Source organism: Pipistrellus kuhlii, unplaced genomic scaffold (genome assembly GCF_014108245.1).
Source record: "Pipistrellus kuhlii isolate mPipKuh1 unplaced genomic scaffold, mPipKuh1.p scaffold_m20_p_1, whole genome shotgun sequence".
Lineage (NCBI taxonomy): Eukaryota > Metazoa > Chordata > Mammalia > Chiroptera > Vespertilionidae > Pipistrellus > Pipistrellus kuhlii.
The window spans coordinates 35,246,037-35,259,394 of record NW_023425404.1 but is presented as its reverse complement, the minus strand read 5'-3'; the positions used below and the strand labels follow the sequence as shown (position 1 = coordinate 35,259,394).

General features: G+C 38.8%; 1 protein-coding gene across 3 annotated transcripts in view; it reads left to right on the top strand.

Moving 5' to 3' along the window:
- The window catches only part of APH1B (aph-1 homolog B, gamma-secretase subunit), a 43,440-nt gene that overhangs the window by 1,915 nt on the left and 28,167 nt on the right, over window positions 1–13,358 (top strand). For 2 of the 3 annotated variants that reach the window (XM_036439735.2, XM_036439748.2), the window contains 2 exons: window positions 8,573–8,643; window positions 9,724–9,846. In XM_036439735.2, coding sequence (XP_036295628.1) covers window positions 8,573–8,643; window positions 9,724–9,846 — 194 coding nt within the window. The remainder of the gene's footprint in view (window positions 1–8,572; window positions 8,644–9,723; window positions 9,847–13,358) is intronic. The other variant, XM_036439743.2, reaches the window with a different exon arrangement.

Below are 13,358 nucleotides of genomic sequence, written 5' to 3'. Positions count from 1 at the left end.
TGGAAAGAGACAGGCTATGAATGAATAAGAAAGTTCATTGTATATTAGAAGATAACTGCTATAAAGAAAAATAACAACGAAAACTGTTTAATTTTAGAATTTATATCAGCTTTCCTTTGCCACCAACTAAAATAAGTAATTCTTAGAGAGATTATGCCTACCATTATTTTTGATTGTATTAGGGAAAATAAGGGTTCATTTTGTGATAGTTCATGTGATTTCATATCTGTAATAGAAAAATTTGAAAAAAAAGAAAAAAGAAAAAAGAAAAAAAAGAGCTATGGGCAGGAGTTCCCTTTAGGGAACTTTAGGCCAGAAAGTAGGTCATCTAGCATTCATGAGGCCCTCACATGAAACCACTGATTTGAAACACAGCTTGACTTAGAATCATGTTTTCTTTCAGGCAGTCATGAGACTGGCTTTGATTATGTAGTAAGATTTAGTAGAATGATAAATATACTCTTCCTCTTTTGGCACATGAGATAGTTAAGCTACTCCATGAATTTCATGGATGTAACCAAGACAGAACATCAACAATATCTCTTATAATAACTTCTGGTAATTTGTTCTTGCCAATATGCTAAGCTTTCAATATTGTTTACTTGTTGCTTTAAATAACAGATATTGAAATTAAATAATGAAGCAATTGATATTACAAATTTAAAACCGTGAAGCCATTGATTACAAGCAAAAGTCATATCTTAGAAAAGGTTTTTAAATATGAAATTTCCATTAGTTCATGGAACTATTAAAAAGCAACCAACAAATGTCAAAGATAAAATTTAAGTTTCCACAGGAATACATTAATTAATCTCTGGTTGTATGGAGCATTTTTTAAAATCTTTATTGTTCAGATTATTACAATTGTTTCTCTTTTTCCCCCTGCATAGCTCCCCTCCACCCGGTTCCCATCCCACCCTCTGCCCTTACCCCCACCCCACTCCCACTGATTTTATCCATAGGTGTACGATTTTTGTCCAGTCTCTTCTCACACCTCCCACAGCCCTTTCTCCCTGAGAATTGTCAGTCCACTCCTTTTCTATGCCCCTGATTCTATTATATTCACCAGTTTATTCTGTTCATCAGATTTTTTATTCACTTGATTTTTAGATTCACTTGTTGGTAGATATGTATTTGTTGTTCATATTTTTTTATTTTTACCTTTTTATTTTTCTTCCTCTTCTTAAAGAATACCTTTCAGCATTTCATATAATACTGGTTTGTCGATGATGAACTTCTTTAGCTTGTTCTTATCTGTGAAGCTTTTTATCTGACCTTCAATTCTGAATGATAGCTTTGCTTGGTAGAGTAATCTTGGTTGTAGGTTCTTGCTATTCATCCCTTTGAATATTTCTTGTCACTCCTATCTGGCCTGCATAATTTCTGTTGAGAAATCAGCTGAAAATTGTATGAGTGCTCCCTTGTAGGTAACTCACTGTTTTTCTCTTGCTACTTTTAATATTCTCTCTTTGTCTTTTGCTCTTGGCATTTTAATTATGATGTGTCTTGATGTGGTCATCTTTGGATTCCTTTTGTTTGGGGTTCTCTGTACTTCCAGGACTTGTAAGTCTATTTCTTTCACCAGGTGGGGAAGTTTTCTGTCATTATTTCTTCAAATAGGTTTTAAATATCTTGCTCTCTCTCCCTTCTTCTGTCATCCTTATAATTCTGATGTTAGTATGCTTGTAGCTGTCCCAGAGGCTCCTTACACTATCTTCATATTTTTGGGTTCTTTTTTTCTTTTTGCTTTCTGGTTGGGTGTTTTTTGCTTCTTTGTATTTCAAATCTTTGACTTGATTCTTGCAATCCTCTGGTCTGCTGTTGGGTCTCTGTATATTATTCTTTATTTCAGTCAGTGTATGCTTAATTTCTACTTGGGACTTTTTCATATCCTTGAGGGACTCACTAAATTTATCGGCTTTTTATAGAAAATTCTTGAAAAACGTTATAACCATGGTTTTGAACTCTATATTCAGTCGTTTGCTTTCTCCATTTGTGTCATTTGTGACCTGTTTCTTTGCCTCCACATTTTCGCTGCTTCCCTGAGTTGATAGAGTGGCTTTGTGTGCTAGGTGTCCTATAGGGCCCAGTGGCTCAGTCTCCCCAGTTACCTGAGATGGACACTCTTAGTGCATCCCTTTGTTGGCTGTGTGCACAGTCTTGTTATAGTTAAGCCTTGATTGTTGTTGGTTTTACTGGAAGGAATTGACCTCCAGGCCAATTGGTTGTGAGGAACAGCTATGTCTATGATGGGAGAACTTCTGTGCTGGAGACAACCATATGGGGCAAGACTTGCTTCAGTGGTGCTTTGGTGCTCACTGAGTCTGCCTCCTGAGTGTCCCCCTTATGGATATGAGTAGTTGTAATCTGGATGGCCCCACTCTGACTCCTGGGTACACTGGCTCTTGGATCTCCAAGGAGGTGCTAATTTAGCCTCTGCCTGGGCCCTCCCAGCAGGAGTTACAGAGAGATCTGCAGATTCCTCTTCTTTGTTTGGGTTTTGGAGGTGCCCAGACGAGGCCCGGCTGTGAAGCAATGCAAACGGCTATGGGGCCTTGGAACTTTTTTTTTTTATATTCTGGGTCTCACTGACTCAGCTGCAGTTTGTTAGGTAAGTTTAGAATTCAAAGGACCAGGCCATTCATATGCAAAAGCCTCTGCACTCAGCTTGGATGAGGGGGAGTCTCAGAGTGGAGCTATCAGCTATGGCTTCCCATCAGCCCTGCCCTAAGAAGCCCCTGGGTCTCAGTGTCCCATGGTAATCGCTGCAAACCCTCTGAGAGAAAGCCATCTTTAAGTTTCGCCCACTGCCAGACAGTCCAGTTTCTCCCCATCTGAATCTGGGTCCCCAGAGTCTGACCCGGAACTGGAGTTCAGAACATTTGGGAGCTTTTGTCTCCCTCCCAATTGAGAAAGCCAGCCGGGTACTCAGCTGCCAGCCCTCTCCACGCACATGCCTCCGTACCTCTGCACTTTACTTCCGCAGCTCCTGTGAGTCTCAGCGTGCTTTTCTCTGTCCTAATTGTAGAATTTCCACTCAGGCAGCCTTCCTGTGGTTCTGGATGATTTCCATTTTGTCTTTTAGTTATAGTTTTGAAATTGTTGTGCGAGGCAGCAGTCTAGGTGTTTACCTATGCCTCCATCTTGGTTTCTCTGGATTTTTCTCTTAATCTGGAGCATTTTAACAATAGAATATTATTGAGGTAATCAAAATCTCCCTCTTCCTGACCTCTGCCCCGTTCAAGACACATACAGTCAAATGAAATCTCTGTCACCTAGTGGTTGTCTCTTTCACAGCTAAATGTTCCTCATTTCTTCACCTATTCCTCAGAAGACTTGTCTGTGGCTTTCAAACCTTTTCCGGTCCCTGTTCTCTTATGTCAGTGGATATGTTTCTTTTTGTCAGTGCCTGGAGCTTACCTGAGCTGAGGATCCAGCAGAGCACCCTGTGTGACCACGGCAGTGTGGAGGCCAGTGGCCCTTTCCTCTTTGACTGGGCACCGTTCTCTTAAGAACTCAGCATCCAAGGCTGCTCTGGGTTTCCTGACAGCCATATCTTTGGCTCATGTTGGTTTTGCATTTTACAGATGATGATTCTAATATTGAAGCAAAACTTTGAGTAGATTTTCACAGTTTAAGACATGGATTAGGTAACCCTTTAGGGACTTAGGGTATCTTCTTATTTCTTTCACAGTTCCCATCTGAAATGCAACTCTTTTTTTCTTTTTTTAATATGTTTTTATTGATTTCAAAGAGAGGAAGGGAGAGGGAGAAAGAGATAGAAACATCAATGATGACAGAGATTCATTGATTGGCTGCCTCCTGCAAGCCCCACACTGGGGATCGATCCCATAACCCGGGCATGTGCCCTAACCAGGAATCAAACTGTGACTTCCTGGTTCATAGGTAAACACTTCAACCAGTGAGCCACACCAGCCAGGCTGACGTGCAACTCTTTATTGGTACTAACCTGTGGTTCCAAAGGGCTTCCCACTGAACACTGGTTGACATTTTTAATGAGGGTAGTGAGGGTAGTGAGGGAATAGGGCCACATGCAGAAGGAATTATGGTTGTCAATCTGCATGCTCTTATGCCAGCAAGTTCAGAGAAGCCTTTTGGCCTTCCAGAAAAATCATGTTTACTGCTCCAGAAGGACCTTTGGAAATTTGCAAGTAAGATATTAGAACAAATACGTATTAACAGGAGCCTTTGTAATGCATCTTTAGCAAGCCTTTGGAATTTTGTACGGCATCTTCCTAGAAGATTCTAGAAATGTTGGATGTTATATAGTTATGTATTAAAACAAGTTTGAGAATTATTATGATATTTGATTCATGGCTAACATTTATATAGATGCATTTAAATTCTTCTCTTATGCAACACTATCTTCAAATATAGGAACTTTGGCTTAATCAATATTTTAAGTATTCCATTGCCAACGTGCATTTTGAACATTTAAATTTAAAGTATGTCCTCAAATTTTTGTTATCTGAAGTTGATACCGAGATGAAAATGTGGAGAGTTTGCACTGGTATATTTTTTTTCCATTTATGGTTTTGAATCAAAATATTTATCATTGCAGTCTACCTCAGTTTATTTATGGTCAAGTCTTCAGATCAGTACTTTCTCTTGAGTGAATGAATTCTAACTTTCACCCTGGCAAAGAGTTGCACTGTGAATATTGGCTACAAGTGGCAGCACTTTCTATCTTAATTTCTTTTTTAAAATCCAAGTTATAGTCCTGTACATTGCCTAAAACCTACATTCGAATTTTTGTAGTTTATTTCAATTTTGTCATATAATGCTAATACCACAAATATTTGGCAATTTGAGAAAATTTTTCATTTATAAGATAAGTTAAGACAATCATTGCTATAATTTTTTAAAAGGCATATTTTTCTAAATTTATACAATAATGTATTTAATTTATATGCAGATTCCTTTGTACTGTCCCTTTCTTACACACACACACACACACACACACACACACACACACAGAATCAAAACAAAGGAGAAAGATGGAATGATTTATCAGTACTTTTTAAAAGTTTATATTTTAAAAATCGGGCCTTTTCTTTTTTGTTCTTGGAAACTATAACAAATGAAAACAAAGAATTTCCACTTCAGTATGATGGTCATAAGAACATTGTCCCTTACTTACATCATCAGTCGTGTGTTTTGTCGGGAACACGGAAATTGGCGGTGTTTTGTACTTTCTCACTTCCCACTCTTAACATGGAGAACTATCAGTGCCACAGATCTTTCCTCCCACAAACTTGTAATATAGAATGAGGAAGTTTATTAACTTCTGAGTTTATGTATTTAATATAATTGGGGTAGTACTTTGCTATTCCAGATAGCAAAAATCTTTTATTCATTACTGAACAACTTATATAAAACAAAAATCCTCCAAAATTTATTGATTCTTTTATACCATTAAATTCATTTGTTGATTTAGAGCACATGTGTCAAACACAAGGCCCGCGGGCCAAATCCGTCCCGCCAGGCCTTGCAATGTGGCCCGCACCGCGCTGTCATCACTGCACTCTGCTGCGTTTCCATCACAATGACAGTTTATGACTGTTCAGTAAACCATTCGGCCTGCGATTTAGGCTGGATTTTAGATTTTGGCCCCTTCTCTGATTGAGTTCGACACCCCTAATTTAGAGTATTACTGCTATGTTTCTAAGCTTTAATTGTCCTTTAACAACATTCCTGTGACACGTAAGTTTGTTGTTTAGGAAAACTGGACATGTTAGTTGGTGACTGCTGCGGAGAAAGAGGTTGACAGTCATTGGCTCCTGATCCTACCAAACGGTGGTTTGGGCAAATAGTTTCTTTGAGCCTAGAAAAACAAAAGACCCTTTTTAATTCTGCTTATTACTCTTTTGGTTGTCCTCTGCATGGCCTTTAATTTAATGGTATTTATACTAAATATATTATAACTTAACTATCCTTAAATCAGGATCATTGTCGCAGAGATTCTAGCCAACAAGGGTTAGTAATAGTGACCGTAGAGGAACTGACCAGCCACACCTTGCATTCCTAGCACATCGGGGTGGCAGCAGGGAAAGTCTGTGAATTGTGCACAACAGAAGCACAGATGTGATCGCTCTAAGGATCGTTTCTTATTAAGCAGTTTTCTAATCTCTCAGGTATTCATTTAGTTTCTTTTTTGATGGTAGCTTTCTATTTTCCCCTGATTATTTTCCCCCTGAAGCCTGTTTAGGGGTGGGGGAGATATGAATCAAATATGTAAATATTTTAGAATCAGACAATCAAGTGATTAAATGCCCATATAGGGATCTAGACCATCATTATTGTAGATTTAAGAAAAAAGAAGAGATAGTGATTACCAGTCATTCGTAAAGATGGTTTTTTTGAGAAATTCCTGCTTGAACTAGACTGTGAAGGTCGAATACAATTGAGGTTCTAAAGAGTGGAAGCTAGAAGGGAGGGTGGCAGAGTAAGGTGGAAGATATAATAAAGTACCAACACAGTGGGATTGAAGATATATCTCTCTGGGAAAAGGAAAAAATTCAGTGACAGCCCTGGATGGTGTGGCTCAGTTGGTTGAGCATCCTCCACTAAGTCACTGGTTCCAATTCCTGGTCAGGGCACATGTCTGGATATCCAGCTTGCTTACCAGTAGAGAGTGTGCAGGAGGCAGCTGATCAATGATTCTCACTGATATTTCTCTATCCCTCTCCCTCTTTTTCTTAAAAAAAAAATTAATAAAAAACATTTAAAAAGTGCCATAGGATATATATATTGCTTAATAGAATCATATTACATTGCTTAATAGAATCATATAGATTTCAAGTGTACATTTCTATGATTCAAGATCTGTTTATTGCTGTGTGTGTCCACCACCCAAAGTCAAATCATTTTCTGTCACCAAATCATTAACCCCCCTTAGCCCCCTGCCCCCCTTCACCCCCTTTCCTCTGGCAGCTACCACAGCGCTATTTGTGCCCACAAGTTTCAGTTTTATATCCCACATATGAGTGAAATCATACGGTTCTTAGCTTTCTCTGAATGACTTATTTCACTTAGCATACTATTCCCAAGGTCTGTCTAAGCTGTCACAAATGGCAGTATTTTACCTTTTCTTATGGCTGAGTAGTATTCCATTGTGTATATGTACCACATCTATCATCTATCGAAGGACACTTTGGTTGTCTCTATGTCTTGGCCACCATGAATAATGCTATGATAAAGTTAGGGGTGCATATATATTTGTGAATACATGTTTTCGAGTTTTTCAGGTATATACCCAAGAGAGGGATTGCTAAATCATATGGTTACTCTACTCTTAATTTTTTGAGGAATCACCTGATTGTTTTCCATGGTGGCCATACCAGTTTACACTGCTCACTCCCTGTTCCTCCCAGCCGAAGGAATTGCCGGCTATTACTGGTTTCCTCCCCTCTTCTGGCCAAGCGGGCTGGGGCAGGGAGCTCCCCTCTGCAGGTGCTTCCATCTGATCTGAGCGCTCCTCCCTTCTCGCCTTCCCATCAGTTCCCATTTGCTCACCTTTACCTGCTTCAATGTGTGGATCTTGCAGGCATGCCTCTGTGTTGAGCAGAAAGGCCTTTGTTGAGTGATAGTCGATCGACTTGTTAAAGTTTTAGGGGGAGAGACCAAGATCCTCTCTCACGGCGCCGGTCCTCTGATCACCATGGGATATTGAACTAAGTATTTGCCAATCTCAGGAAGTAGTCAGAAGTATTGCTTTTTTCCTGATGTCTTGTTTACTTATGTTTTTCTTATTTTCCTCTTTTATGTGAAAACTAGATAAAATGTAAAAATGGGTTGGAAATTTTGGTTGGTTTTAGATAATTGCAAAATTTAGAAAAATATATATTTTATTGATTTTTTACAGAGAAGAAGAGAGAGGGATAGAGAGTTAGAAACATCGATGAGAGAGAAACATAGATCAGCTGCCTCCTGCACACCCCTACTGAGGATGTGCCCGCAACCAAGGTACATACCCGTGGTTGTACTGTTACCTTCTCTGGGTGGTTACCATGACTCTAGCTGTACTAGGAGGACTCATCATATTGCTATAGTTAATACCGCTGCGTATTTTTTAGAATTATGTTGTGTGTGTGTGTTTTTTTGGGGGGTGGGAGCTTGTTAATCCTCACATGAGGTTATTTTTTCCATTGCTTTCCAGAGAGAGTGAAGAGGGGGGGGAGAGAGAGAGAGACAGACAGATAGACATAGATGTAAGAGAGATACATCGACTGGTTGTATTCTGTACACACCCTGATTGGGGTGGGGAGCAAACGGCAACCCAAGTACATGCCCTTGACCAGGAATCGAACCCGCAGCCTTTGGAATCGAACCTGGGACCCTTCAGTCTGCAGGCTGGTGCTCTATCCATTGAGCCAAACTCGTTAGGGTGGTAATTGCAAATTTGCTGGGTTTTTGTTTAAATGGATTTTGGATTTAGAGTATAGCTTTTTCTAAAGCCTTATTAAGTGTCTGGATTTTGAAGTATCTCGTGTATTTTCCTGATATACTACTTTTTTCTTTTAAAAACATCATCTGTGTGGTTTCATTTTAGAAAAGCCAATGAGGGTTTGAAGACTATTAATCCAGATGAACCAGGGCCTTCCATGCGCCTGCTGGCATATGGTAAGTTGGAATTGCATGGTGTTTTAAGAAAGAAAGAAAATTTGGCATGAAAGCCATTTTTGTCCTTTATATCTTTGTGGATACAATATTTTATTGCTGTCTGGTCTCTTGGTGTATATTGTTTATTTTTCTAGCTTTTCAGGGCCCTTATGTAAAGGGGGAAATAATTGCAGGTGACGTTTATCTGTGTGTCCATTAAATATTAGCCAGGTTTGGGAAAGTTAAGTGTTGAACACTCTAGTTAACTAACAATTTCTAAATGAGGTTATTGTTACCTTCTCTGGGTGGTTACCATGACTAGCTGTACTAGGAGGACTCATCATATTGCTATAGTTAATACCTCTGCATATTTTTTAGAATTGTGTGTTTGTGTGTGTGTGTGTGTGTGTGTGTTTTGCGGGGTGGGGGGGGGGGAGCTTGTTAATCCTCACATGAGGATGTTTTTTCCATTGCTTTTCAGAGAGAGTGAAAGGGGGGGGGCAGAGAGAGAGAGATACACAGATGTGAGAGAGATAATGTTGACAGACTGCATTCTGCACACACCCTGATTGGGGTGGGGAGCAAACGGCAACCCAGGTTCATGCCCTTGACCAGGAATCGAACCCGTAGCCTTTGGTGCTCTGGTTGATGTTCTAACCTCTGAGCCACACTAGCCAGGGCTAGAATTATGTTTTTAAAATTGGATCTAGGTCTGTAAGTTGAATCAGCCAATTTGGCCCAGGGATCAACTCTTACACTGCAGTCACACTTCAAGGACAGTTCCTAGTTCTAAGCCATCAAACTTAGGCTCTGTTATAAACTAAAGCCCGAGATTCAGCATCGTATCCTTCCCATTTCACCTGTTGCTTCTGTGTAGATCTTCTTCATTTCTCTGCTACCTCCCACTCTTCATTCCCTTTCCTCTTCTCACTCGATTCATCATTTAGCCAAGCACCTGCCTCTTCCGAGCCAGCTTTCCACTGTTTCCCCAATAGCATGTGCACCTTTCCCCCTTCCACAAAATAGTATGTCCCAGTCCTTGGAAATCTGAAGACAAATCACAGTGTGAAAGGGTTTAACAATAGTTTTCTTCCTCTTTAGTTTCTGGCCTGGGCTTTGGAATCATGAGTGGAGTGTTTTCCTTTGTGAACACCCTGTCTGACTCCCTGGGACCAGGCACAGTGGGCATTCATGGAGACTCTCCCTTCTTCTTCCTGTATTCAGGTATGTGCCTGGTAGCCATGAATGTTTAAGCTTCTGGTCTAACTGATCAGCCTGTTAGAGTTCTCTGGCTTAGGAATTCAAGTGAATAGAAATTTATGTTATATTTTCTAAAGGCAAAATACTGTTAGACATCACAAAGGAGATGATAGGAAATTAAAAACTTTGAGAGGAAGAGATCACACAAAGAATTTGTGTGCATACACTCACAATCCATGGGCACAGGCAGTAGGGCGGTGAAGGCCTGGGACAGGCTAGAACTAGAACATTAGCAGAGAATGAGAGTCCCTCGTTCCTCACCACTCCTTCCTCTCAGGTAACCCGATTCTGAATTATTAATTTCCTAGTTTAATCAGGTTTGAAAGTTTAACATGTACACATGTTTTGTTTAGAAAGTTTTACCTTCATGTATGTATCTGAAAGAAAGGTAATGTTTTGTTTTCCTATTTTTAGGAAAACAACATTTCCAACATTTAAAAATAAATAATGCTATATTTTTAAAAAGAAATTGAGAGGAAAAATGATAATAGGCGAGTTGACTTTTAAAACTCACAGATGCAGTATAAAAGGACCAACTCATTTCAAAGAGCTTTTTTATCCACAAGAAAAAAATTGTCATCATGATGCAGTGATCACATTTGAGAGTTGGTAATGTACACATTTAACATAAAATTTCTCCTTAATTTCACGAGAAGAATCTTTTAAAAGTACTTTTTTTTAAAAAAAAAACAAAAACTCACCATATGTTTTTTTATCTGCACAAGTTATATCATTGAAATAACATTTCACACATTCTTCAAATTAAATAATTATTTATTGTCTTCCCTGAGGTAATTTCTATCCTCAAGGAAGTTACCTTTATAGGAAGAACAAGATTAAAAAAAATGATTAATCATTTTAGTACAGTTTAGTAATAGAAAAGATATACAGAGGTATGACCAAATTTAAAAAAATATTGCTGCAAAAGTTTAGAGACATTCTGCATGTTGTTGTGATCCTCAAATCCACTGGACATTTGTTCACCATTTTGATTCAGGCCTGGGCATCCCCTGTCTTGATCACTATCATCAACCTCCACTTTCCATGTGAATCTATCCTGTATGCAGCCACCAAACTATAGAAAAATGTGTAATGGTTCCCCAAGGTCTGCAGGATAAAGTCAAGGCCCTGTGCATCTGACTATATGATGACGCTGGGAAAGTGGATTAATGGGCCATACTTATTTAGTGGTGCTTCCAACATAGCAAACGATCTTTTTAAAAACATTCCGTAATTAGAATATTTTTAATGATTATAGTACCGAGTGCCAGTTTCTTAGAGTAAATGTGATATTAATAGCTAAAGTATGTTAGATTCTAATATACTAGTAAAGGAACAAAACATAATCAGGAGAGGGTGTTACTGTACCAGTTTTCTTTATTTTCTTAAATTGGCCTGTTATAATGCTACATCAACAACCTTTGGATATGAAATAGTGTTCTTCTGCCTCCTTTTCTCACTAGAGGGTGCTAATTCACTTTAGTGAGCTAGGCTGTTTTCCTGGGACTAGCTTTCAGTAATTCTGGGAGAAGGTAAAAAAAACATATGCTAGTAATTTGAGGATTGTATTTGTAATTTCTATAAATTCACAGAAATTTTTAAAGAAAAGAAAATATTTGGTTGGTTGGCCTGGCTCAGTGGTTGAGTGTTGACCTATGAATTAGGAGGACACAATTCGATTCTTGGTAAGAACACATACACGAGTTGCAGTTTCGATCCCCAGTATGGGACATGCAGGAGGCAGCCGATCATTGATTCTCTCTAATCATTGATGTTTCTATCTCTCTCTCTCTCCTCTCCCTTCCTCTCTGAAATCAATGAAGATAAATACTTTTTTTAAAAGAAAATATTTTAATGTCTAAGTTTATGGTGGCAGGCTGACCTGCTGTGAATATGGACCTAGAGAGTGAAAGAACAGCTGTTAATTTATCATGTGCAAGAGTTTCTTATTTATTATAACATTGTTCTTAGTAGCATAAATTTTGAGTTATACATTTAAGAAATTGCCTTTTATCATATTTTAAAATAACTCCTAATTTGTATATTTTTGTATTTGTTATTTATGATTGCCATAATTACCATTTATTTAGGCCTGAACTCATTTTGAATTTTTCAGTTAAATCTATAAGTTTATATGTTGTTTAACATATTCCAATATAAGTAAGGAATATGGGGGCCATTAATTAGTATACCTATATTAGTGTAAGATATAGATTATATGATAGCTGTATGTGCATAGGTTTTCAAGTTACAGGTAGGTATAGTTTATTAATAGCACATGCTTGTATAAGTTTTTTCTTTTATTTGTAATTGTGTAGTAGGCTAGCATTAACTTGGTAAAGCTGTATAGAGGCAAAAGTATGGGAATTTGAGTCCTAAGCTCAAGTCTTATCCTGCTCATTAATTTCATATTCTGAACAAGTCCATTTGGTCATTTCAAAAATAATTATTAAGCACTTTTATTCATTCAATAGGAGTTATACCAAGCTATGAAAAGACAGCCCAGTAAATGTAGCAGGGAATAAGGACAACCAGCTAATTAAAGTGTGATTAAACACTTTGATAAGAAAGTTCTATAAGCACTCTAACCCATGCTCAGATGCTATTGTACTTCTCCTTTGTAGTACTGACTGCAGTTGTATTAATTGGCCAACTGTGGAGTCATTGCTTTAGTTCTTTCTCTCTAACCAGATGCTAAGGACTCTCTGTCTTATTCACTGCAGTACCCTCAGCACCTTGTGGAATATTTTGTTTTTAGATAGATACATAAATATTCATTTTAACTTTATTTTTAAATATTTTTATTGATTTCAGAGGGGAAGGAAGAGGGAGAGAGAGAGAGAAACATCAGTGATGGGAGAGAATAATTGATCAGCTGCCTCCTGCATGCCCCACACTGAGGATCGAGCCTGCAACCTGGGTATGTACCCTTGGCTGGAATCGAACCTGGAACCCTTTAGTCCACAGGCCAGTTCTCTATCTACTGAGCCAAACCAGCTAGGACTATCTTTGCTGTTGAAAGTATTACAGATGTCCCCTTTTTTCTCCATTGATTCCTTCTAGCCCATATCTGCTCCCCTCCCAGGCCTTCACCCACTAGGCACAGCTTATGGAGGAAATGGTATTTGAGTAGAATTAATGGATGAATACAGTCATGCACTGGGGATTATGTTCTAAGAAATGAGTCGCTAGGCAGTTTTGTCCTTGTGTGAATGTCACAGACTGTACTTACACAAACCTGGAGGATGTAGCCTGCTACACACACCTACACTATACGGAATAGCCTATTGCTCTTTGGCTACAAGCCTGTACAGCATGTTACTGTACAAAACAGCAAGAGATTAAATCAAGCACAAGAGAAAATGATGCAATCAGGAGACACGGTAAACATGAGAGGCCTGAGGCTGCTGCTGGCGCAACACGGCACAGAAAGATCACCGGCCTTTCTGGAGGAGAAACCAATATGGTCTGAGCAC